At 33.8% G+C, this 27,537-nt stretch overlaps 1 protein-coding gene across 1 annotated transcript; it reads left to right on the top strand.

Annotated features, from left to right (window-relative positions):
- Nucleotides 1-1,861: 1,861 nt before the first annotated feature.
- Nucleotides 1,862-26,968, top strand: LOC111155311 (semaphorin-3A-like). The gene is made up of 5 exons (XM_022515454.1): nucleotides 1,862-1,887; nucleotides 6,284-6,441; nucleotides 10,049-10,116; nucleotides 23,336-23,478; nucleotides 24,835-26,968. The coding sequence occupies exons 1-5, from the start codon at nucleotides 1,867-1,869 to the stop codon at nucleotides 25,288-25,290; spliced, it is 846 nt and encodes a 281-aa protein (XP_022371162.1). The 5' UTR covers nucleotides 1,862-1,866; the 3' UTR covers nucleotides 25,291-26,968.
- Nucleotides 26,969-27,537: the final 569 nt, after the last annotated feature.

Genomic DNA, 27,537 nt, shown 5'->3' with positions numbered 1-27,537 from the left:
CTTGGTGTAAACCTCAGTGAACAATTTTGAGAGTCACTGTCTACTCTCTTCAGATTTTCTCTCATGGTGACTTCCATAACAAATTTTTTTTTTCTTTACTTTTTCTCCTTCCTTTCAATCCTTCATTCCTTACTCCTGTTCCCTACCTGCAGATAAGAACTTACCTCAGACACTGCTTTGGGGTATAAGGGGAAACTCACAAGACACAAGATAAATGCTATATTTATATCATATATATGTTATTATATATATTATATATACCCATTAATACAATATGTATGTGTGTATTTCCAGGTAGTGATAAGCACTAGAAAGGAAAGCTAAAGCAAGTAAAAGATATGGGGGTTGTGTATGTGTGTGTGAGAGAGAGAGAGAGAGAAAGAGAGACAAAGAGAGACAGAGATTTGAATAAACACTCTGTTACAAGCACATTTGTAAAGTACTTTGCCTTTATGAACTCATTTAGTCTTTTCATCAATCCTACAGGGAAGATACCATCATACTCATTTTTAAGATAAGAAAAGTGAATTACAGAGAGGTTACATACCTCCCCTACTATCACACTTGTGGCCAGGTTTGCATTTGAATCTATGCAGTTTGGCTTCAGAATCCAGCTCTTCACACTTTGTTCAGGGCTCAGCTATAGTCACCTACACAGTGAGGCCTTCTAAGATTCTTCTTCCCACCTAAGCCTCTTTCTCATTAGCCACCTCTGAAACCCTCAAGCAGTTTCCTTCTTAGTATTTAGTATGTCACTGGTGAAGGATACAATGGAGCACAGTTCAGTGAAAGTAAATCTGAGAGAATGTAAGGTAATGTGTTCCGGTGAATAGCCTTTTGGTAGTCTAAGTTAATCAAAGAATGGTATTTATTTATTCAAACTATATATGCTCATGATGGGCTTCAGCAGAACACTCATTGAAATATATTGGTCGTTATTACTTCCCTAGTTATTATCTCTAGATAGCCTGCTGATAGAATTTGAAGAGATCGTGTACTCTGGCAAAAACATGTAGTGTAGGCCTTTGCACATTACACAGTCATTTTGGTAATAAGGTAATCTCATCCTACTCTGAGCTCTCACAGTCCTTGACAGCTGGAAACTAGCCTAATACTATCAACTTGTAGTTGGTGTTATTGGGAGCTGGCCTGGCACTCACAGCCCAGTGTTCTCCATGTGAGCGTGCAAGTTTTCACAGAACACAAGCATCAGGCAAGGCTACTCTGTGACCATGAGGAATCAAGAAAAAAGCAAGACCCTTCTGTAATCCTGTCTGAAAACAGACAAGACCATAAACATTGTCCAAACCACCAAAAAATGACCAAATATCCCCCTATCCTGCCTCTATGAGTAATGGCTACTTCTTTACCAACTATTACTTTAGCCTCATTTTGCTCTTCCCTCCTCCTAAATAAGATGTATGAAGAGACGTAATCATAGAATTACCTCTGCTTTCTTCGACATCCCATGTGGAGCAAACACCACTTCCTTGAACCCTCTCTCAAATCAACCAACACAGGCCTAAAACCTCTGTGTTCTTTCCAAGACTCCTGCTGCACAGTCTCCTGGTCTCCCTTACTGCCGTGAGCAATAACCCAACTTGATCAACTGCAGATATGTATGTCTTTGACTGGAAGACATTAGTATCCTCCTTTTGTCTGTGCCACATCTTCGCTACTCATGCATGCACCTTCCTTCATGTATCTTATTTCCCGATTACATTGCTTCTTGTAGGCACTGAAGTTAACTCTCTGAAAGCTTATGTTGGTGTTCTATGTTCATTAATATTAATGACTGACTTTTCTAATTGACCGAACAGTTCACATTTTCTTTTTCTTCTTTAGGAGCCAACTTTTATTTCAGCAATGGAGCTTTCCACCAAGCAGGTACTATCATTATGTATTACAGTCATTTTGTTAATTTAATGTTTCAGTTAGATAAACATAGTTATGATTCATCAGATTTTACAGCTTTATTAACAGTAGTCTCCCACCCCAAAAAGAAAGAACATTCTTACAATAAACTAGTAGAGTGAAAATTAAAGATCCTTTTTATTGCCCTCTGTTTTTGACCAATCTGACATTCCTATAAATATATTTCTTAGATCATTGTTGGTTGTAAATTTTCATTTATAGCATTTCTTTTTTGGGTCATTGTAAAATTTTGCTTAGTAATTATTTTCATCTATCCTTAAAAATAGCATTGGTGTATATTTGAGAATATAAATAAGTTTATCATTTAATTTAATTTGCATGAATAAACAATATTTATTTTATAAGCTAATATAATTTTGCACTGGGCTGTATATGTTTGGAGGATCTTGACTCAAAAGTTAACTTTGCTTTTTCAGTAGTATTGTGTACTAGAGAAAACATTTAGCTTGGCTGCATATAAAAGGAAAACAGCAAAATAGTCACTGCCAGTGATAAGTTATTAAACTCCATGAATTCAAACGTTAAGGGCAGTGTGTTAATAGGCTTTTCATTCACATTGAATGAATGCTTTGGCAAGACACTTAAGAAACACAAATGACTTCTAAATGTTAAATTATATATACAAAACAAATATAATTTTAACTTTTAATAAGTTATCTTTTTCCCATAAATGTTACATAGCTTTCTATTCAGTGTATCAGTGGTAACTAAAAAAAAAAAACCAAAAAAAAAACAAAAAAAAACTTGGATACAGAGTTGAAATTCATTATTAAATAACCTAGAAGAAAAAGCCACAATGGAGTAGAAAGCCCTTCACTGACCATTCCAAAAACTTATATGTAAAATTGTTAAATATGAAAATCATTTGGCTAATCTTATTGCTGAATTGTTTACATATTTTATCCCTGTACATGACACTAAAATACTGTGCCAATAAAACTCAGTGTATATCCTTTCCACACTTACATATCAAAATAGATTGATAATCTCTAAGATATTTAGAGAAACTCAGAGTGCAGATATTATTGACCCTGATACTGTTATCTTACACTTCATAAGTATGTGTTCACCTGTTCTTGTAATCTAAAAATTGTCAAATGTTGGCAAGGAAATCCGGGGATTTCCAGAAAGGAAGCTAGACTGGGATATTCTTTCCTTTAATGATTTTTTAAATTATTTATTTATTCTCTGCTTGGTTTCATTGCCATTCTTAATTATGTTACATATAGTTTTATAAAAAATTTCTTTTTGTTTAAGTATTTTTAAGTACTTTAAGAATTGCCTATTAAATGTAACACATTTCTCTCTCACACACACACACACATACACACACACACACACACACACACACAAAACACCCAAAATACCAGAAACAGTTCATCAATTTAAAATACCATGATACAAGAGAAGTATTCCTAGCCTTCATTTTCTGTTACTGGCAGTTTGATTTCATTTAGATCTGAATCAGTTTTACTCATGCTCATGGAAATTTTAAAAGTGAGGCAGTAGTTTCAAGAGGGTCAAATAGTGTTGCAACTAATTTTCTAGATAAATGGACTCATCGCCTGCTTATGACCCAAAACTTGTTAAGGAGGATAGTGAGAAAGCCTGTGGTGATGTTAAATTGGGCAGAAAAAGCACATCAGGTTACTTGCTAGGGATTGGATTATGTTCAATGGTGCTTGCAAGCCTCCCCTATATTTTTTCTAGATAGCATAATTAGTTTTGCAATTCTTTAGTAGTACTGCAGAATAATTATAAAATGAAAACTAGACTAGTTGTATTTAATTTGGGGCATTTTATCACACTTTTAAGTTTTCGTGGCAGTAATTTTGGTTGCCCTATTTTTGGTTTTTAATTCCCATGTTAATTTCTCTGGTTTTCTCCTTAAAGGAATATGACAGATTTAGATACTGTTATTTAGGTAATAACTCCTTCCCAACTAAAATTTCATATTCTTAAAAATTTGTAAGTATGAATTTTGCTTATGCTTCTTAAGTTATTGGCCAGTCCTAGAGATCTTTTGATTTGGTGTGACCAACTTGATCAGTAGTTTTTTAAATAGTTCTGACCACAATACAGGGTTCCACAAGTCCATATTCACCAATGCCAACCATGCTTGTGGATATGGCTACCCTATTTTAACTAGTTTGTTTCAATGTCTCATGTTGGGCACCTGGGTGTCTCAGTTGGTTAAATGTCTGCCTTCAGCTCAGGTCATGATGCTGGGGTGCTGGGATTAAGTCCCACATCAAGGTCCCTGCTCAGCAGGGAGTCTGTTTCTCCCTCTGCCCCTCCCCCTGCTTATGCTGTCCATCTCTCTCCCTCTCTCTTTCTTTGAAAAAGAAACAAAAAAATAAATAAAAATTTTAAAAAGATGTCACATTTATTTCATTTTTTATTGCATTGTGATTGCCTGCTTTCAGTACAAACTAAGCTTTTTTTTTTTTTTAATATGATTATGAAAGAGAGAAAGGATAGGAGGGGGGAAAAGTTCCTTCCAATAGTTCTTTACTAATATTTTTCAAATCACAGCGAACTTTTACCACATTCTGGTTCTGTGGAAGCTTTAAGAGAAGTACAAATCAACATAATTTTCTCTTGACAGAGAGCTTAACAATACTCATCTTTTCCTCCCAAGGATTCAACTACTGCTTTTTTTAATTTGCCATGGTTTATAGGATCTTTTGGTTCATAATAAAAGATGAATATATTAAGAGATTGAACATCCATAGTACATATTTGTTTACTACTAAACTAGAATATTGATGTACTACTGAAATGCAATAAGCAATATGAATCAGGGTAATAGTTACCAAGGTAACTGTTTTAATAATGGCTTACTTTTTACTGTATTACGTTTTCTCCCTTATTTCCCTTTCCTTTTCTTTTATTATCCCTATCTTTCTTTTTATGTTAGCTGGTTAGCTTTAAACACAGAATTATTTTGTGTTTAAATACTTTTTATAACCTCATTAATTTCATAGATTCTAATAGATACATCAATCTTCAATTTATGTTTATATATGTAGTTCATCTTTGAAAGTAATTTGTAAATGTAATTTTAATTATATCCATTGCTTTCAGGCAATTTGTAATATTAAAAGAGCACACCACGTTTCAAATATTAGCTTTTTTACAACTTCTTTTTCATTTACATTGTAGAGAAATTAAAATACAATTTTGAAGTCTTTTCCATGTGTACCAATACATGGTTCAGTATTTATTCAACTTTTATTTAAGGCTTACTGTAGTCATTCAGTCCTTTAGTACAAGAAAAGGAGCTATGATACTAATTACAGCAAAATGTGGAGAAATTACAAAACAGTTTTATTTGTATTTTATCTTGTATTTACATGTATTTGCAGTTCCTCAAATGCTACATTGGCTAAACCGTAAAAAGCATTTTTAAAACTGTACTGAAATCCTGGTTTGGTTGCTGCCACAAAGTTTCTCCCCCCATATTCTACCTCATTTGGTAACTGCAAATTCATTGAGTATAATGGCATTGTAGAACATTTTATCTGAATGCATACTTTAAAGATCTAGTTAAACATGCTCATTTTGTGACTAAGAAAGTGAAGTCTTAGAAAAATTAGGAGAGTGGCTCAAGATGACACAGAGAATTAATACAGGGCAAGATTTAGAATCCAGGTACCTTGATGGTCAACATAGCAGTTTTCCACAACAGCCAAGTTTTGTGTTCAAGTCTACTGCACCAGCCAGACTGTACATTTCCCCATTTGATGATCTTTCAGATGAAAAGTAGTTTAGTTGTCTGGTTTAGAGTAATCTTTCTGAAGGTAGTGCAAGGACAAGACAGTTGATGTTGAGTGAAACTTAAAATGCGAGCACCAAAGCTTTCCTCTGGAGGACTTATAGGAGGGCAGACTATATCACAGGCAATGATACAGGGCACCCATGAGTCAAATGCAAATGATCCCTGCTTCAAGACTAAGAGAATACATGGCAATATAAATGTGCTGATTAATCAAAATTACAAACAGCAGAGAAGTTAAAAAAAAAAAGAAAGCTTTCCAAGAACAAAAACATTGAAGATTTGAAAGTTATATTACTCAGTGTCTTCTTTTATTTAAATTTTTATCTTTATTGAGATATAACTGATATATACCCTTGACTGTCTTCCCTTGGTTTTGTATTTTAAAATACACTTGTTTTATCAAATATTTAGATGTTGCTCTTGGTCTTTTTAAATGGTCATATGATCTGCCAGGCTTTTGACAAAATTGCCAATAATGGGATTTTTTTTGAACCCACTAGCATAAATTTATTTTTGATGTATAAGTAACCCTTTTTGTTTTGACATAATACTAAACTTTTCCCATAGCAACAACTATATATCGGTTCCACCACGGGGGTTGCTCAGCTCCCGTTACACCGCTGCGATATTTATGGGAAAGCCTGCGCAGAGTGCTGCCTCGCCCGAGACCCTTACTGTGCCTGGGATGGCTCTTCATGCTCTCGCTATTTTCCCACTGCAAAGAGGTAGGAGAAATACCAGAAATAAATACAAATGTTTGCTATTTATCTTACTTGAATCTGTTTTTAAACAGCTTTCTTCATATAAGTACATCACCTTTTTCTGATGAATGAAGAGTGGTTTAAAGGGGTTTGGGGGTTTTTTCCTTTCTCTTAAATAGTCAAAACAATCAGAAAAACATGTATAATTATAGTTGGGTACCAAATATAATGGAACAAATGGTTTTAATAAATTACTGAGGGAAATCTAAAACATTACAGTAACGTCCTTGAATGTTTACACTCGGAAATTATAGTTTTCCAACTTCATTTTACACAGGGGGAGAAATGAGGGCCAAAGCCACAGAGAAAGTCAGAAACAGAATCTAAACTGGGCCATGTGCCTTTTGACCAAAATGCTTTTCTCTCCAAAAATACTCTTCTTTTTCTATCCAGCAACATTCTATCCTGGTTTTAAATTTTAATAAGGCAATTTATGTCATTGGATGAATGGAAAATTTGCAAAGAAAGTAATTTATTTACTTTTAGAGTCTTAGATAGTATACATGGATTCAATTATAAAAAGTCAAGAAAAATATTTGCAATTTTAAAAGATACTACATTTTTTGTATAATGCTGACTGACTAGCATCATATTATATCTTTATTTGACGCAAAATATATATTTATTCGACCTCCCCCAAATTTAAAGACCACATTATTACCATAGTATCATCTTGTGTTTGTAGTGTTTGAACTTGAAATATAAAACCACATGATGAAATACCTATTTGTTAATCTTTGTATATATTACACAAATATTTTAAGCATATTCATAATACTTAACAGCATCTTTTTTGGACATGCTTAAAAGTTACTAAGATATGCCTAGAAGCTATCTAAAATAATATGTTTAGATAAAACATGGCTATACATTGCTGTCTAGGAGATTGTGGGCATTAGAAACAGGCATTTGATTATTTGATACAGTACTGTTGAGGAATACTATTAACCTTCAGGGAACTCTTAGACACATCTTAAAAGTTGTATACAAACTGGGTGTACTTACGCTTCAAAAAATAAAAACACTTTCTTAATCTGACAAAATATTCACCTCAGCATACTCTCTACAGCAAACATATGGCTACCTTTCTCTGTAGATATTTACTAGTATTTCAGAAACAAGCAATGAAAGTAATACACAATATCTTGCTAATATAAACCCAAAGATTAACAGTATGCACATCAGCCTTTTGAAACATAAAATAGAAATCAGAGTTATCAAGGTCCACTGCATTTTAGGAGCAATAAAATTTGTTTTATTTTTTACTGTAGTTAATGTTTTACAAGAAGCTGTGATGTGGATTTTTTTCATTGCCAGTAAGCTGTGTTCTACATTTGGGTCATTTGACATGTTTTGAAAAAATTCTAGGGGAAAGGAATAACCCTAATATGTACTTAAATCATTTGATTACATACTTCAGATAACATTGGCTGTGTTAAATCGTGTACAACTTAAATTTTTCATATATAATCAGTCCATATAGATTAAAAGTTATCTTGTTAATATTAAATGTAAATGTAGTAGTAGCTAATTCCATTTAATAAATGCAATTTCCTTAAGCCTTCAACATTCAGAATTAAAATAACATGTTTATATTTTTTCATAAACCAACCGATTTTGCTAGAAGTTTAAAACTGAAACAAAAGTTTAGTGTGGAGATGATGTGTTACTGAGTAAAGAAACCATGGATAGTTTAATAAATAGGAATATTCAGTTTTTATAGCAATAAAATTAAATTTAAGGTTGAACTTCTGTGGTTCTTAATATCACTCAGATCTAGGTACTTTTAATATTGGAAAACATAAAATTCATGCTTGAATTAAAAATGAGTACCGTTACCTTTCCACGTGAAAGTATATATTACCTAAATTAGCAATAATTCATTCAAATTTTAAGCTTTTTTTAACAAGAAAGAAGATAAAAATGAGATAACTACATCTATAAAAAGTTAAAAACCTGTATATTATATATTTAAAATATGTTTATTGCATACCTACAATTCCATACTGAATTATCATTAACACATTTTTGTTGTGCCTTGAAGATTTTACTTAATCCAATTTCATGTGTCTTTGAAAAGGATGTTTAGAGGCAGGCCTCACAATTTATATATTCCTTGTGATGGCTTTTTTCAAAAGCCTAAATGGCAGTAAAAAATGCCTTCCCAAATGCTTTGTGGTTCGTGTTTCACAAGTTCCCTTGTTGGCTCAATTTTGAAATGCGCAACATCTGTTTGATAGTCTCACCAATTCTACAAATAGAAATCTATAAATACTTTAGTCTTCCAAATTTATGAATACAGTAATGATTTCCATGTTTGCAAATCTCAATGGCCTTTGTGAGAACTCTTTTCAGGGGTGGTAACTAACTTTGCAGCAAGACAATATTAATTAACATTGACACAGAAAACAGTTGGGCAAGTGTCCCCAGTCTTTTTCATTTTGTTATATGTAGCCAATCTCCATTTTTAGCCTCTTTCTCAATCTCCATATCCTGCTTGCACTGAGATAGCTAGAGACAACCTCCTTCCCAGTCAACCACCAACAAAGTAAAGAAAGAAGACACCCAGAATGTGTTGCAACTAATATCTGAGCAGCAATATGTAGGAAGAAATCTCTTTAGATTTTTATAGCAAATTTGGCTTTTCTTAGAGGTGAGTCCTCCTTCTCTCATCTTCCTCTGACAGGAGGCAGACTTGCTCCACAATATTTGTTACCGCACTTCTTCTTTTATTCATTTCACAGGTAAATCAGTCTGCAGTCATAGCCGTAAGATCATGAAAGAAATGTTTTATTAAAAAAAGGTTGATATAACAACCAAAAAGAAAAATTCAAAAGTAACTTAAAACTAGATTTCATAGGGATGCCTGGGTGGCTCAGTCAGTTAGGTGTCTGCCTTCCATTCAGGTCATGATCCCAGTGTCGTGGGATTGAGTCCTGCATTGGGCTCCCAGCTTATCAGGGAGTCTGCTTCTCCCTCTCCCTCTGCTCCTCTCCACCACTCTTGCTCACTCTCTGACAAATAAATAAAATCTTAAAAAAATAGATTTTATAGAATTAATACTTTTAAATTTAACAAAAGGCTATGTAAGGAATTACGTATAAGTATTAAGAGAAAGAAAACAATCGTCAATTTTAATTTTCAAGTTCATTCTCTCATTAGTGAACAGAGAAAAGAAGTTTAATTCGGATTATTGAAGAAATGGGCTGGTATTCTATATTTTGTGCCTTTTCTTCAGAATTTAAAATGTTACGAATTTTAGAGTTTCCTGATGTTAGATTCTTCCTGATTGGCATCCAGTTGTACATAAACCATGAGTCTTCTGTTATAACTTTGAAAGACTTTGCTGCATTGTTAGTGCATTTATATATTATTTTCCATTTTGATCACCTGGAGACTCTTCCTACAGGTGTAATGAGCTGCTTTTAAAAAAAAATTCTTTAATCAGATACAGATGCATGTCTTCCTGTAAGCTCCTGGTGTCTTTGATTTTTGATTCTTCTTAATTCTTGTGACAAATTTGAAGATGGAATAAGAATGCAGTAATACCTTTTAAATGTAATTGTTTTAGACGCACAAGACGACAAGATATAAGAAATGGAGACCCACTCACTCACTGTTCAGACTTACAACACCACGGTAAGTTACAACACTTTCATCTTTCAACCTGCTAATACCAGGGTAACTCATAAGCAGTAGTGTGTACCCACACATGTGCATGCGGGGCACACAGCAGTACCAGAATACTTAAGGAAATGCAACTGAAGAGAAAGGAAATCTAGAAGAAAGAAAATTCTAAAGAATACTAAATGGTGAATTTTGCTTTTTTAATTGCAGATATGATAAATCCAAGTTTTAGATCCTCACAATGCTTAAATTTCAATTTTCTCATATTACCGAAAAGAAGCCAGGTTTAAATACATGCTTGCGTATGTCATTAGCAACTTGAGAGCAACGGGCAAGAGAAATATTCATTTAAATATATTAAAGAAGAAAATGTAGCCTTAAAATAAGCCATTCAAATTATTATGGTGATGATGCAGCCCTTTTGTATTCTTATTGGGTATCCTAGTCAAGTAGAAGATAATTCCACTATCTTCACATTGATTTTCTAGTAGGATATTCCCTAGAACTGGGGATTTGGGTTGTTTCATTTTATGCTTCCTTAAAGACGTCAAGCCGTAATTAATATCCAGTACTTAATGCTGGAATATCATATCAACCAAACTTCCTTTAAAATGTGGTAAAATTGTAGTATAACGCACTCCCCCCATTTCAACCCTTTACAAAAACAATAATGAGGTTGTGCTTCCCTCTGCTGGGAAAACATATCAATGACATCACAGCTAATGAACAATTCAGTTAAAAACAGCTGAAATACAAAATGTAAATATGTTACGTGTAATTGAACATAATTACCTTATTAACTTTTTTGATGTCTTTTACATTGATCTTAAAAGAAGGTCTAATATTTTTATCAGTTAACTTGGATTCGATGCACTACTTCTGGTATACAATATTCACATTTCATGAATGTTAAGAAAGAAAACATACTGCATAAATAACACCCCAACATGCATTCCAAAACCTAGCTACCTTCTGGAGGTCAGATCCCCCTGTTGTGTATCCTGTATGTGCTGGTGTCATCTGATTCATGAATACTCACAGGGCTGTCTGGGGGATGCCAGTAACAGAAGATAGGTACCCACAAATTGAGCCTATATTTGGGGTCCATTTTGCTTGCACAATTTCTTGCCAAGGACTTTCTGTCTTTTATTGTTCTCATTATAAAGAAAAAGGATACCACTAAATTAGAGCAAATGTCATGATTTTTTTGTGTTTGTGCAGGTAGGGTACATTATTGACATATCCTCCTTAAATTTTTCACATGGTGTATTTCAGTTGGACAACCAAACACTAATAGTCTTGCATTAATCTATTTCATGTACAAATATTGAATTATGATCAGCACCATTAAAGCAATGCAGTATTATGAATTTGTCATATTAAAGAATCTTTTTGCTTAGGTATGGAGAAGCTAATGATAAAAACTGCAAGTAAAAGAAACAGGACAATAGAATTAGAGCTCATTTCTGATCAGACTTCAATCTCCATATCAATATAGACTTTGCTATTTTGCTCACTCATATTTCTAGGGTTATAACAGATGCAATTATCTTGAATATTATAGATATTTAATACACTTTTATTGAATGAATCTAAATATTTGAAGCTACAGCACAGATACGTCCCTTATTGTTTTTGGTTTTCAGTAAAGATTTAAACTAAATAACATCTATTATTTATTGTGAAAATGTCTTAAGTCATACACTGCTATTAACACAACCATATTTAAAAATAGATTTCTTAAGAAACATCATTGACCAATCAACTAATAAAAAATGATTATATACTACTACATGTAGGATACTATGCCATATTTTAAAGATTGCTGGTGAATTACTGTAGATACATCCATTTGTTGAATAATCCAGTTCCTTCATAGACCCACTTGGTATTTTTTGAAAATGATATATATGCTGGAATTATGGACATACATATAATACAAAGAAAAGCTGACCAAAAGCATATTTTTTAAAAAGTAAGACTGTGTATAAATAAATGTTGACTGTTGAATGAATGGCTTTTGGAAAGTGTTTCAGATTTTGAAGTTCTGTTTTGATGACGTTAGAGTGATGAAAGCTTTTAAAAATTGAGAATATAGAATTGCTTAAGTATAGAAAGTAAAGTGAACATGAATCACTTTTTCTTTTGATACTTCAGTCAAAACAATATAGGAAAGAAAGGGAATTTCTGTGGTTCAGTGTTACTGGGTGTGTGTGTGTGTGTGTGTGTGTGTGTGTGTGTGTGTAAACAATGCTACCTAGATGCATGTGATATATGGGAAGAAACGGTAAAATAGTCTCAGAAGTTCAGCAGAAATAAAACATTCCCTTTTTGAAGGCTTCTTTATTCCTTGTCTGCTTGTATTACTATTTGTATTACTAATTAACCAAACATGAAAACCATATACCATAGATTACGGTAAATTTCAAATGTTTGGAAACTAAGTCAGGCATTCCCATGGGGTCAGGCTGAGTCTTACCATTAGGAACCAGTGAATTACCTTAGAATAGGTGATGTCTATTTTTGAAATAAAATGGGCAAAAGCCCAGGGCCCAGTCCTGTGACATCATGTATGTTGTCTTGCTAGTGTTACATCTCACATTGAATAAAATATATGTGCTCATATGGAAACATACAAAGATATAAGATGTTTTCCCAGAAAACTGCTAAGCAACTTGAAGCCAAATTATACACTTCAGGACAATCAGTTCCAGCTGTAATGGTAAACATATTCTGTAACACTCTATATTTTACATATCCTGAGGTTTTAATAGAGAGACTATATAAAATAACTCTGCATTAAGGTGGAAGAAATTTCACTCTCGATGAAATCTTTAACACTCACTCAGCTCTTTGCTCCCTCTTGTGTAAAGGCAGCACTAATGGGGAGCGGGCCTAGGTGTCACATAGAAAACTCCAGTTCCACCTTCCCTTAATCTGGCACACTCTTTTCCATCACTAGTGGCTAGTCACCTAGGGAAATTTTAGTATGAAACCCTAAATGTGTATGTGCTGGCAGATCTTCTTGTCTTCTCGCTCACACCTCATACAAAATGCTAAAGAGAAACTTCAGGTTGTTTCCATTATGTTGTTCCCTTCCCTAAAATAACTTATGCACAAAATTGGAGCTTGTCTGACTTTGCCTCCAAGAGCATGAGTGGCTGAGTCCATTTAACCATTCTCCCTTCTTTACTAAACAAGAATGAGTAGTATTATGATCTCCATGCCCAGAAAGGGACAAACCATATATAACAACATTTAAAAAGGTTAACATCATCTTGGATTTTTGAATCTTTGAAATATTTTATGTCCTAACTTTAGTTCGGTACCATCATTGAATTTACTTTGTGTTAATTCTCTTGGCTGTTCTACATACATGCATTTCCCTTCTAGCATTGCACAGTAAAACATCCACAGAATTCAATCTTCTTAATTATCTCTGCAACTGGCTCATCTCAATTTATGTCTCGGTTGGCATCAGCATTGTTCCAGAATTTCATAAAACATCTTCGCAATGTCATCTTTGTGGTCTGCAGAGCTGTAAACTTAGTATTTTGTAGCAATGCTAATCTGGTCTCTGTTTTAGCTTATTTTATACATATAGAAATTCCAACTGAATCTGAGCATTTAGCCCCAAGAGAGGTCTCAAAACTTGATAGATGAGCATGATGTCAGCCCTAAAAAAAAAAAAAAAAAAAAAAACCTTAACTTTAATAAATTACCAAATTGTATCAAGTCTAAGATGTCACTGAATATAAGATGCACCATTTTTTAAGGACTGCTAAGAAAGAAAAACTCTCCAAGATGGATACTCTAACAGTGATGCCAGCATCAACCCAGGTTACAGTGTTTCACTATTAGTGAAAAGAAGAAATAAACTCCTATGAAGAAGACAGCAAGGACATTTGCTTGTTTCACCTATAATCATGGGTGGTAGAAAAGGGGAAAACCACTTCTTAAATCACAGGGTGATACTCAAAACATTTACTTTCTGAATTCATACCAACAGTGTGGACCAAATACCTCAGACAAGACTTTAGTTTAAAGAGGTGTCAGGGGTGCCTCGGTGGCTCAGTGGGTTAAGCCACTCTGCCTTTGGCTCGGGTCATGATCTCAGTGTCCTGGGATCAAGCCCCACATCGGCCTCTCTGCTCAGAAGGGAGCCTCCTCCCCCCACCCCCGCCTGCCTATCTGCCTATTTGTGATCTCTTTCTGTCAAATAAATAAATAAAATCTTTAAAAAAAATAAAATAAAGAGGTGTCAGGTTAGGAGAGACACATGTATCTGGCCAAAGTGAAAACAAACTCTTTCCAGAAAAAAGCAATTTGAACTCAGGTCAAGAACAGCTCTAAGTCAGGGCGCCTGGGTGGCTCAGTGGGTTAAAGCCTCTGCCTTTGGCTCAGGTCATGATCCCAGGGTCCTGGGATCGAGCCCCGCATCGGGCTGTCTGCTCAGCAGGGAGCCTGCTTCCCTTCCTCTCTCTGCCTGCCTCTCTGCCTACTTGTGATCTCTCTCTCTGTCAAATAAATAAATAAAATCTTAAAAAAAAAAAAAAAGAACAGCTCTAAGACATATTCTATTATCAGAGGTATTAAAATATACAACGTGTATATTCTAGAATGAAATTATTACAGTATTATCTTGCAAATAGGCAAATCCAATTATCCATAGTATAGGTGTGTAAGACATGCACACACATACACACCTGAATAAAAAGAGGTTTGAAATATTTTGTACTATCATTGTTCCTTACTCAGTTTTTAAATGTGTCATAAGAGATTACCCGTTTATGCACCCATAATTTAACTGTTGTAAGGTTTTTAAAGCATGCTGTATTTTTTAAATTCCAAAAATAAGGGAAACATATTAAAATACAATATGGTATTTTCATTATTGTTTACGGAAGGTTTCTGCTTCAGTATATGGTGTTTTCCATCATCTATCATATCTCTTGGGAAGAAGTAAATTAAAGTCCATGTTTCCTGATGTTTAAATGTAAAAATTCCTATGGTAATTTTATTCTGCCATATATATTATATATGCTTTCTTGGTAAAACATTTGCTATAAAATCATAAAAATAAAACATATGAGATATTCAATATAGAATAAATAAACATGGTAATAGGTATCTTCATATTGGTTGTGCTTTTTTCATAATGGAATTTCAGTCTGTCTTATACCAAGAAGCACTACAGCCTTCCACAACAAAGGTATCAGGCATAAATGTAAATGCAGTGATTCAGATGGCTTCAGTGTTAACTTCATAACATATCAATTTCATTTCCATATTTTAAATTAATTTCTAAAAATTAAGATATTAGTGACCACCTCTAATACAAAATTACCTATGAATAGTAAAGTTAAAATACCATGGTCTTATCTATCTGCTTGTTTATCCATTATATATGCCAACAAGAACATTTTAAACTAACATCCACAGGAATCAGTGGGTTGAAAAAAGATGGGAAACTACTTGAATTGTAAAATTTTACATGCTGTATTCTGTTTGGTAATTATTTCCCAGCACCAGAGACAGATCTTAATTTAGGAAATAAAACAAAGTAGTTTAAAATCTGATATTTTCACAAGTTGATAAATTTTAAGTTTAAATTTTCTCTAAGGTTTCATAATTGAGTCTTTTTTTGTACTTGGCAGATGCATTAAGCACATGGACTTTAATACATACATATGCATGCATGCAAACTCACATTCAGCTAGTTAGTAACAAGTTGGTACAAGCATCATACAAAACATTGAAGAAATATTGTACTAAGCATTTTATCAATAAACAAACAGGACCCCTGTTATATAGCTTAGTATATACCATAGAACTTGTTTTCAATGTACTATATATATATGAGATTATTAAGTCAGTTTTAGCCATCTTAATAGTCTGGTTGAAAAATATACATGAATATTAGGGATAAATGAAATTTTTTGTCTTCAATTTTATTTATTTTTAGGTATTTTATGCCTTCCCAAGACTTAACTGATAAAATGCCTTTTTAGCTACTGCTACTTAAAAGGGGGATTATTCCTTCATTTGAAGTCAAATTAGGTTCTTTCCTATTGATAAATCACCATTTATATTTCTAGAAAAGAACATCTAGAATCTGGTAAGGAAAATCTAAGTAATGATGTTTATACTTAAGAAATGCATTTTGGGGGCACTTAGGTAGCTCATTCATTAAGCATCTGTCTTTGGCTCAGGTCATTATCCTAGAGTCCTGGGATCGAGCCCCGCATCTGGCTCCCCGCTCAACAGGATGCCCTCTTCTCCCTCTCCTACTCTCCCTGCTTATATTCCCTCTCTTGCTGTGTCTCTCTTTGTCAAATAAATAAAATCATTAAAAAATATTTTTTTTAATTTAAACAAATAAGAAACACCTTTTTTGTAGTCTTGTGTGTCACTGAGAGCTTGTGGGCAACATTTCCTTTTGTCCTTAGTTTAGCCTTAAGTTATTGAGAAAAAAATTTACAATGTAAAATATTAACATTACAATTTTAAAGTTACAATTACAAATATAATTATAAAATGTGATGAAAACAACTGGAATTAGATTTCCCTTTATGTAGTTCAGCAACTAAAAGTATTTGTTAAATATTTAAAATAATTTGCAACCATTTCCTCCTATCCTAAATTAACTTTTACTAGTATATTCATTACTTATGAAGTTCAACTTTAAAAGAACTTTCAGGGGGAAACACCAAAAATTATAACAGAAATTAAGTAGTTGAATAAATACAGGGTTTACTATCCCACCCATCTCTATCTTTTTTCCATGATATCACATTCTTACATTATTAACATTTCAATCCTGGGAGACATTTATGGGGTTAAAAAGGAGAGTGAAATAAATGGAAAGCTGAAATGTGATGCCTTCTGTTTCTGCTGTATTGGAAGAGAATCAAATACTAAATAAGGCCTTTAGCAACATGATATTTCTGGCCAAATGATGGATATCATGACTTTTTGTTGTTACAAAAGGAAGCAATTTATTTAACTTCTTTCTTTCCTCCCATTCTTTCTGGTTTATTAGCCTCATTTCATTTCCATAAATTATCCCACTAAAGGAGGAAATGATTAATTGAAGATTGCTTCCTTAAAAACATTATTTCTTGTCATTAACAACAGCGATATATTGTAACATTGTGTTATTCAAACACACTGTGGTACTTTTAAAATAATTTTAATGTTTGTTGCTCTCAATTATTTTCCTTTAACTATTCAATTCAACTCAGGAGAATTCATTATGCCATTTTAGCAACTAACTCTACCCTTCTTGTCTACTGATAATTTTCATAACAAAAGTTTATATTCAAAACAGTTGCTTTCTAAGTGCGAAATGTATTTTAAAATAGATTAAAATGGGATTGCTTTCTTTCTGGAAATGTACAGAATTACTCATTGGCATAGACATCCTTTGGACTTATAGGTGTCGCTGGAGATGTGAGAATATATTCATATGATTTCTCTAATTTCTTTCTCTTCTTATTATCCCGTATTTGGAATTTTTTATTTTGGAGTATACTTGATTAGTTATCTTCTACCACCATATCTCAAATCAACTCTTGTAACATTATAAAAAAAAAAATTTAGAAGATTTGAAATGTTTACATTTGCCAGGGTGGTTTAATAGCATATTCTGTCATATTCAAGGTTATAAACCCTATGCCCTTTTTAACTGATTAAACTTTTAACCATTTCTTTTATGTAATTATGATAACTCTGTGTCTGAGGATATCAAAGTTACATGAAATTTCAGCTTTAAATGCAGTGTGAATAGTTACCTGGATTTTCCATTCAGCAAACATCAGCCAAGGGTTTATGACTGCCTAGTGCCAGGATTATAAAACATATGATATGGAGGAAGACAACCAGATTAATAAATAATCATAACAAATAAAACTACATGTGTTCTCAAACTATATGTAAAAAGATTTTTAGGAAGCATAGAAGAGGAAATAGTTTATTTGATGGTGGTCAGGGAGTAGGATTGATGTTGGGAAGCAGTTCATAATTTGTCTTACTCTGAATTCTCAATAAAGATTTTAAGTTTTGAATTAGTAGTTGAAACTATCACAAGAACAGCAGTAACAATAATAGTACCTCACATATTTATGACTGTTTCTGTGTCCAGGCATTATACTCTTATTTTTATGTAGATACATTTTTAACAAGAAAAAAATACTAAAAACGGTTATAAAAATTTTATGTTGTCCAAAATTGCTAGATGACCCAATAATATATTTCAGATGATGTGTAATTATTTGATTAAAAACAAGGATAAGACAAAGATAGCAATAATGTCACACAGACAAACAGGTATAGTGAGAGAACAAAACCAGGCACAAAGGGAGAACATAGTCATTGTGAAGTTCTAAGGATAGAACGTAAATTTGTCTAATGCGTTTTTTTAGCCAGTGGTGAGGGGAAAAACTGATCAACAGATGAGCCACACAGTTAATTCTTTAAAAAAATTTTTTAAAAAGTCAGTTTTTCAGAGCACATGTCCAGCTCAGTCAGTAGAGCATGTGACTCTGGATCTCAGGGTTGCAAGTTCAAGCCTCATGTTGGGTGTGGAGCCTACTTTAAAAAAAAAAAAAAAATCAGTTACTCAAGAGAATCTCAGTAATTCCTAAAACTAACACCAGAAAAAAAAAAATCTCCCAAGGTAAACATCAAGAAAATAGTGCATGGCAATGGACACCGTACTGGACAGCATTGTGACATGAACACAGTGAGCACATCAATAGAGTATTCCTTTTAGGCTTCCTCAGCATAGATCAGAAGGACCCCATCCAACACAATTCACAAAAATCAGTTATATTATGGGAATAACCCAATGTGTTCCATGTAAACTGCTCTTGGATCAATTAGTTTAATCCAGAGGGAGATCCTCGTTTATAATTACCCTGAATATGCAAGGTTTCCTATCCTTTCCTATCCTATACCTATCTTTAATCAACAGTGTTTTTCTTAGTTGAGCTTTTGATTTATATTGGATAATTGTAAGTTCAGTAATATATACACTGAAAAATATTTAGCCTATAGCTGTACCATGCTACCATTTCAATATAGAGCTTTTTGCTTTAATAAAGTCAAAATGATAGTATGTTTGGCATCCTAAGGAAAAAAAAAATGAAAATCTAGTAAGACAAGAATCAAAATATTGTCCCTGTTTATATTTTTTAATAGAAAGATAGAAACAGAGACAATGATTAGGGGGCATAAGAAATAAAGGCAGGAGAAAGAGAAATAGAGTATTATCAGAATTCTGATGTGTCCTATGTTGTGCAACATTTACTCAAGCATTTGGGGTAGAAGGATCAGGAAAGGAAATGGATAGTTATTGAGTGCCTTCTAATTGGTCTCAAATGTTTATCGGGTATCTGTTTATAAAGTTTCAGGTATGGGGAAATCAATAGAAAAAAATGCTTATAGGTTGTTATATCTGAGCACCCAAATATATGATGCTTGCCTAGGGCAATTTAAATGAAAATTATGGCGCTGAGTTAAAATATGTGGATGATAGAAACATTGTACTGTAGAAGAATTAATAGAAACTACTATATTCAGTGGAAATTTAGTTTTTGCAGTTGTTACTGATGGCAGCAGAATCTAACAAAACATAGAATAAGAGAATCTCAAACCAAAGAAAGACAATAGTACCTATGCATACCGACTCTGATTGATAGTTAATATGGCAGAACTTGTAACTTCATTGCTTACTAACTAGAACACTTTCTTTTGCTTTTTTATTTGGACAAAAGAGAGAAAGAAAAGCCAAATTTAAAGTGGGGATGAGTACTAATGGTGTTGGTGAGAGTAGTTATCAAGGCAATGTAAAGACCCCTGGGCAGTGAACTAAATTCTCCAGTTGTAGTTCTTACTCAGGTGGAAAACTACCTGAATGTCATGTTTCTTGAAGAACTTCACAAACTATTGCTATTATAAACTAAAAGCAACTTAGTATAAATTCTTGATTAAATCAAATACCATCTTATACTAGACTGTACTATAAGTAGCAGATGAAATGGTTTCTTATATAAGAAAATATTTACTGTTAAGGAACTTTTGGATGTCTGGGTGGCTCAGTCAGTTAACCATCTGACTACTGATTTTGGTTCAGGTCATGATCTCAGGGTTGCAGCATTGAGCCTGGTGCATCAGGCGTTAAACTCTGCTCTGGACGTGGATCCTGCTTTAAGATTCTCTCTCTGCCTCTTCCTCTCTTCCCCCACTCACTCTCTCTTTATCTCTCTCTCAAAAAAAAAAAAAAAAGAAAAGAAAACTTCTATTTTATTTTTTTAATTTGTTTATTTTTTGTGCACTGGGAAACAGTTGCTGTCACCACAAGAGAACCTGAGAAACTAAAAACTGAACAGGTTTCCCAGGATTAGAAGAAGGATTAACAGAAAACTCTTTATGGAACAGATAGAATGATTAAATTAATTGGGAAGAAGACAATTTTATGAATATTTGAAAATGTACCTACTGGATGTTACATTTACATTAAACTCTATACTAAGCTTTTTTTTTTTTTTTTAAGATTTTATTTATTTATTTGACAGAGAAAAAGATCACAAGTAGGCAGAGAGGCAGACAGAGAAATATAGGGAAGCAGGCTCCCTGCTGAGCAGAAATCCCCTGTGGGCTCCATCCAAGGACCCTGAGATCATGACCTGAGCCAGAGGCAGGGGCTTAATTCACTGAGCCACCCAGGTGCCCCAATACTAGGCTTTCTTATTATACAAGGTACATTGCTCTTCCTTACTGTGTGTCAGCTAATCAACCGAAGGAGCTCTGTGTTTGCAAAGAAGAACTTAGATCTTAAGATTTTTATAGATATCTCTCTCTCGTAACTTAGGTGAGAGACAAGTCAGTTCTTATCATAAAGTTCTACAAGAAAAATAGGCCTGGATAGGCCAGAAGATACTGGTGGATCATCATGTTGTTTGCTTCTAATTCTAATGTTTTTTACTGTTTTATGCTGTCACGTCTTATGAGTCATTAATACGTAGAGATTGAATGAAAAGTCTTTGCCTAAAAGTTAAAGTATTTTTGAATTAACACTTTTCTCTTACTTTTTTTATTTTAACACTTAATGTGAGACCCACCCTCTTAAGTTTTGAAGTGCACAATACAATATTGTGCTCTGTAGCACACTGTTGTACAGCAGATCTCAAGGTCTTACTCACCTTGCATAGCTGAAACTACATACCCATTGACTAGCACCTACCCATTTCCCTTCCCACCTCCATGTCCCTTCCCACCTCCCACCCCCAGTCCCTGACAACCACCATTCTAACATCAGCTTCTAGGAGTTCGACTACTTAAGGAGTTTTATGTAAGTGGGATCATCATACAGACTTGTGCTGTGACTGGCCTATTTCATTTAGTTTTCCCCAAGGTTCATCTGTGTTGCTACGTTTTGCAGATTTCCTTCTTCTTCTTTATTTTTTTATAAACTCTGAATAATATCCCAAGTAAAAGGATTTCTAAATCAAAGTTAAAACTGCACAGCAAGTAGGGAAAAAAATGTATCCACTGACCTATGTGACAAGGTACTCTAAACATGGTATCACAGGAGATTTTCCAGTGCCCATTAGGCAGAGAGATTCAGTTCACTTCTATCCAGGGAAGCAGATATCTTGCAAACTAGCACAGCAACATGTGTCATATCCATTCATTCAATGATATACAAGTAATTTCAGAGGGTGCATTAAAAAGACTACCATATTCAACATATATACTGACATACAAAGATAGATCTCCAATATAAAAAAGGAAAATGTGACTTGGGATCAGTTAAATGTTGTTCCTTTACATTTCAGTCATTTCCTTTTTCCAGGTTATTGAGCTGTTAAATAAGAAGGGACAGATACTTCCCAACTTTTTAGAAGAGTTTCATTTCACAGTTTAGGGTGATAAAAAAGAAAACACTGAGATTGACCTCCCTGGGGATAGCAAATGGAGGCAGAACGTCCACCGTGGCAGGGTGATATTAGGAGTTGGTGGACATAAACCGTATATAGGGGTTAGGTAAAAGCAGGATTTTGGAGAGCTTTAAACCTAGTGAGAGCAAATCATGTTGTCTGTGACAGACAAAAGTTCTCAGTTGATTAGAACGAGAGTTAAATTGTCAAAGCGATGCCAAAAAAAGGGGGGGGACATTTTTTTTTAATTAAAAATCTAGCTGAGTTTGAAGTAGAGAGCAAAAAATTTTCATCTGTCTACACTGTCAGCCCTCCATGCATGTGAAAATATATTTATTATTTTCTAAATTAATTTAATGAGTTCCAGATTGTACAGGATGTCATAATGGAAACAGGATTATACAAGATAATAACGAGGGGTTTTTTTTTCCTTCTCTAAATGAGTTTTACCTAGACTCCCTGTGTCCTACTTTTGATCTTAACTGTGTTTCATTTACCACATTGAAGGAGGTTACATAAAGGGTAAAATAATAGAAATTTAATCAGGAAACAGGTTTTCTTATTGCTACATTTTATTATATACTCTTGCCATATTCTTTAGCCTAACTCTTGAAAATAATAGAAGATGTATCATTTTAAAATAAGGACAATTGAAACCATATTGCTTTATAATTGTGCATCTTTCTTCTGAGCCATCCCAAACATTTCACACCAATTGATCTTCAGAACAACCTTGTAGATTATTTAAGGGTTATTGGTGGAAATATAAACTTCCTAAACTCTACCTTAAAAAAATATTAATGGATGGTGAATTTAATTTTAAGATGAAAAACAAACATAAAGAGGGAACATAATTTCTCAGAAACAGAGTCTTGTTTCCAATTGTTCAAATAACTTTTCTGCTAGAGAATAGTACCATATGAACTGGTCCCGTTAGTGAGAGCATAGAGTTTTACAGTTAAAATAATTTCTTGGAAAGTATTACCACGGCATATAAAGATGTATAGTTAAACTGCACACATGACTGCTTCTTTTATTGTAATGCTATTTTCTGGTAGACAAATCTCTGTATATGCTTTATATAACTTATACCAATATAATTAGTCTATTTAGGCAGGCTCTTGAGTTTTGTCACCTTACATCCATGACATTTCTGCCATCCTAAATCAATTTGGAAAAGACACCTGACTAGGCAACAAATTTATTTTCTGAATTTCCAAAGAAATACTTTGGAAAGTTGAGTTTACTTCTCTAATGTTTCCTCATTTCATTTCCTCATCAACGGCCAGATAATCACCATGGCCACAGCCTTGAAGAAAGAATCATCTATGGAGTAGAAAATAGTAGCACGTTCCTGGAATGCAGCCCAAAATCACAGCGAGCTCTGGTCTATTGGCAATTCCAGAGGCGAAATGAAGAGCGAAAAGAAGAGGTATAGGAATGAAATTGACTGGATTATTTCTGTCTAACGTATAATGTTAAGTGACCCCAGCACGGTTGATTTGAGGATGAAAAAATACAGTGAATCTCTTATCTTTTTCTTGACCCATCAATAGTCCATTCATTAAAGGAGCATTCCCTGAAGGCTGATTTTAACAGGCTTTGTGCTAGATGCTGGAGAAACAAAAGTAAACTGATAAGACTTTTGTCCTAGAAGCCATTTGGGAATGTATTTGAAAGTCTTCTTTTTCCTTGTAGTTGCCTACAAAGCAATTTGTTATCTATGTCTGTGTACAAAAGAAAAAAATCAAATCCTCTACTAATTTTAACTATTGTTCAATTAATTCTGCTATCCAAACATGTTTTCTTTTCTCTATTAAGTTCCTCCTCAAATGGGGAGAAAAAGTTTGAGAATGGGAGTAGGAGATTTAGGATGAAGGGTCTGCTGTCCCAGTATGAACTCTGATACGAACTATGCATGTAGCATCAGACAGATCTTCCTCCTCAATGTATTCATTTATTCCTGTGTAAAAGTAAAGAAATGTACACAGAAAATCTCAATGCTCTGAGCCTTTAAAGCTTTTTAAAAGTATGAAATAAGGGCAACTAACCAGGTCATGTAGGTGATTGGTAAATGTATTCTGTGCAATTTTATAAACACAATCTGAATATAAAGTTTAAGGTCCTCCCTTGCCTTTTTTGACATTTGAAGCATCTTTAAATAGGTAATCACATCATACGAATGTCAAAGTTGATTTTATACAATCTTATACCCTCTCAGCTTAGGGTTTCAGAATGTCTGTTGTAAACTATATTCAAAATAAGAGGGAGGTTAGATATATTCAAGAGTGCATCTTCATGTCTATGTCACATCTAAGACTTAGAAAGTGGGTAATTATTAAGCATGTAGTCCTTTGCTTTCCACTGCTTGCTGAACTGCTGATTTTTTAACTTTTTCAAATCTCTGAGTTCATTCTAACGTTGCACTGTCTTCTGACATCATGGTTCTGTATTTCCAAGATTTACTGTTAACTTTCACTTATATTTATATACCTTCTTTCAAGTTTATAAAATAAAGTGTTTCTTTATCCTCTTATTATCTTGAATATTTTAAATTATAATGAAAAATTATATTAAGACAGTAGACACTTTCTTAATTTTGCAACGCATCTTAAAATTGATTTACAGAAATTTCTAATGGACAGCTGCTATCATTTCTCTTAAGCTAGACATGTATTAACTGTTAAAGTGTGCCTCAACACGTAATCTGAATTTTTACTGAAACAGAGTTCCAGAACTTCTCTTTCTTTAAATATGTATATTTTTGCTACCATTTCTCTTCTGCTAGATCAGAGTGGATGATCATATCATCAGGACAGAACAAGGCCTTCTACTGCGTAGCCTGCAACGGAAGGATTCAGGCAATTACCTCTGCCATGCCGTGGAACATGGATTCATGCAGACTCTTCTTAAAGTGACCTTGGAAGTCATTGACACGGAGCATTTGGAAGAACTTCTCCATAAAGATGATGATGGAGATGGGTCTAAGACCAAAGAAATATCCAACAGCATGACACCTAGCCAGAAAGTCTGGTACAGAGACTTCATGCAGCTCATCAACCACCCCAACCTGAACACAATGGATGAGTTCTGTGAACAAGTATGGAAAAGGGACCGAAAACAGCGTCGGCAAAGGCCAGGACATAACCAAGGGAATAGTAACAAATGGAAGCACTTACAGGAAAATAAGAAAGGTAGAAACAGGCGGACCCATGAATTTGAGAGGGCACCCAGGAGTGTCTGAGCTGCATTACCTCTAGAAACCTCAAACAAGTAGAAACTTGCCTAGGTAATAACTGGAAAAATGCAATATACATGAACTTTTTTCATGGCATTATGTGGATGTTTACAATGGTGGGAAATGCAACTGACTTCCCCCAATTATAAATTAAGTCCATGAGTAACTTTGCTAACAGGCTTTCCTCCTAATACCAACACCTAATAGAGGTCAGGTGAACGCAGATGTTCACTTTAGCAGACTTAAATGTTTCCTATGAGATTTCATTGTACAGGTTTCGCTTTCTTCTTTGCCTGAGAAATAAAAGTGTCATTTGCCATATTGCCATCTAAAGAAGAAAAACTGCATCAGCAAAGCCATTTTACTGAACTGAAAAGTTTAAAATAAACTGCATGGATTTATGAAGCTGATGAATATTCCAAAATATAGTTGGATTCAAGGATATTTTTTTGTCTACCAGCACTCATGTTTATATGTACTGGAGGAGTAAAATGATACCGAATGAAATAGTCTGTGGAAATATAAAAAACATAAACCATCCATCATCCAGAAGAAAAATGGAATACACTGATCTACTACTGATGTCTTCTTTCAGCTTTGATCTAAAGATGTATTTTATTAAAACTATAATTTAAATGTACCATGACAAATATGCAGTAAAAATTAGCTCTTTTCTAAGCTAGAGTAGGTTTTTGTCTTACAGTTATTGTGCTATATAGTTTTTGTTTTAAAAACTCCAATCGCGTGCTGCTTTTTTCCGACATTGTGTTTTTAGTTCCACAAGAGGGATAGCCAGTAGTGTTCAAAAAACACTTAAACATCATTTACCGCTGTTTCCTGAAGCCTGCATATAAATTAGGCTTTATTTCTCTGAGGAATTCAAACAAATAACACCTCCCCCTTCTTTAAGTATTATCGAAAATTAAGTTTAACTTGCATAATGTTTTCTAGAAAATACAGAGCATTTAACCAGCAAAATCAGAAGATGCAAACTGATCTGTTAAATGCCTTGTGTTGTACCTAATGGATCAATAAGGAGAAAAGGAACTGCATATTTCATGAAAAGAATAAGCATTGTTTAAATATAACATTAACAGAAAAACTCTTAATTCTGTGCTTGAAAACCTGCATGATATTTGAGATATAAAAAATTCCCATGATTCCTTTAGGAATTACATCTCTGTCACTCAATTTTTTTTAAAAAAGATCAGTAATATGCAGAACAACTTCTTAAAAGCAAATTTCCCAACTCTGTTTACATCTGTATCAGCTGTCTTTTATCTCATCTTGTTTTAAACAATTATCTAAGGAACATATGATTCGTTTCATGTTGATGGGAGCGACTTATATACAAACTGTTTTCCAGGGCACAGCTCACACTCAAAACATGTAAAACTTTTTGTTTCCTGCAGCAATTATAAAATAAGGTAAAAGCTGATCAATAAAGGACTCGCCTTGTTCCTTGTCCTAACATGATTCCTTGAGAATCATTGACTTCAAGGTGTATAAGACCTTGAGCATTATGATAGTTTTCTCTTGCACTGCACTCATCTTTCCAGGAAGCCCTCCCTAGATCCTTCATCATGCACAAAAATGCAAAGGAAACATCTTCTCACTAATTAATGAAAGCAGCCTTGAAATTCTAACTCTAGCTGTCTTGGGATTCTAATTAACTCAGCATTAATTTCTCACCTCAGACTACAGTGAATTTTTTTTTTTTTAATTCTCAGCTGAAATATTTCACAGATGGGAGCTCATGTTTCAGTTTTAGTGATTTGAATAAACAATTTGTTAATGCCTATTCCAAATGAAAGCCTAAAAATATTCTGCACTCAATTTTAGGCTCCATTGATGAATACAGTGTTACTTTTAGAAATACATCCTCAAATGGTATTTGAATTTTAAATTATTTGAAGGACATATTTCTATAGAGAAAAAGAAATGTTTGAAATACTAATCAAAGAACAGAGAGTACTCCAAAAATAGGTAATTCTTTTATTTTCTTAGAGTATCTTAACTGTGCTAAAATTTGGTGTTGCATTTCCTTCGAAATTTGAGGCTGAAACAGATTTATTTGCAGTAACAAATATCTAAATTCTTATTAGTCCTCAAAACGAATGGATCTGAAGGGCTACAGATTGGAATGGTATGATAACTTTAGGGATGCCTTCCAGTGTCTGACAGAGTTTTGTTTAGCATTATGGAAAACCCAGAGAAAGGAAGTCTAAACTTTAATTAAAAGAAACAAAAGAA

This window comes from Enhydra lutris, unplaced genomic scaffold, assembly GCF_002288905.1.
Source record: "Enhydra lutris kenyoni isolate GAN:26980312 unplaced genomic scaffold, ASM228890v2 scaffoldscaffold40, whole genome shotgun sequence".
NCBI lineage: Eukaryota > Metazoa > Chordata > Mammalia > Carnivora > Mustelidae > Enhydra > Enhydra lutris.
The sequence above is the reverse complement of the archived record's forward strand: the minus strand, read 5'-3'. Positions and strand labels throughout refer to the sequence as shown.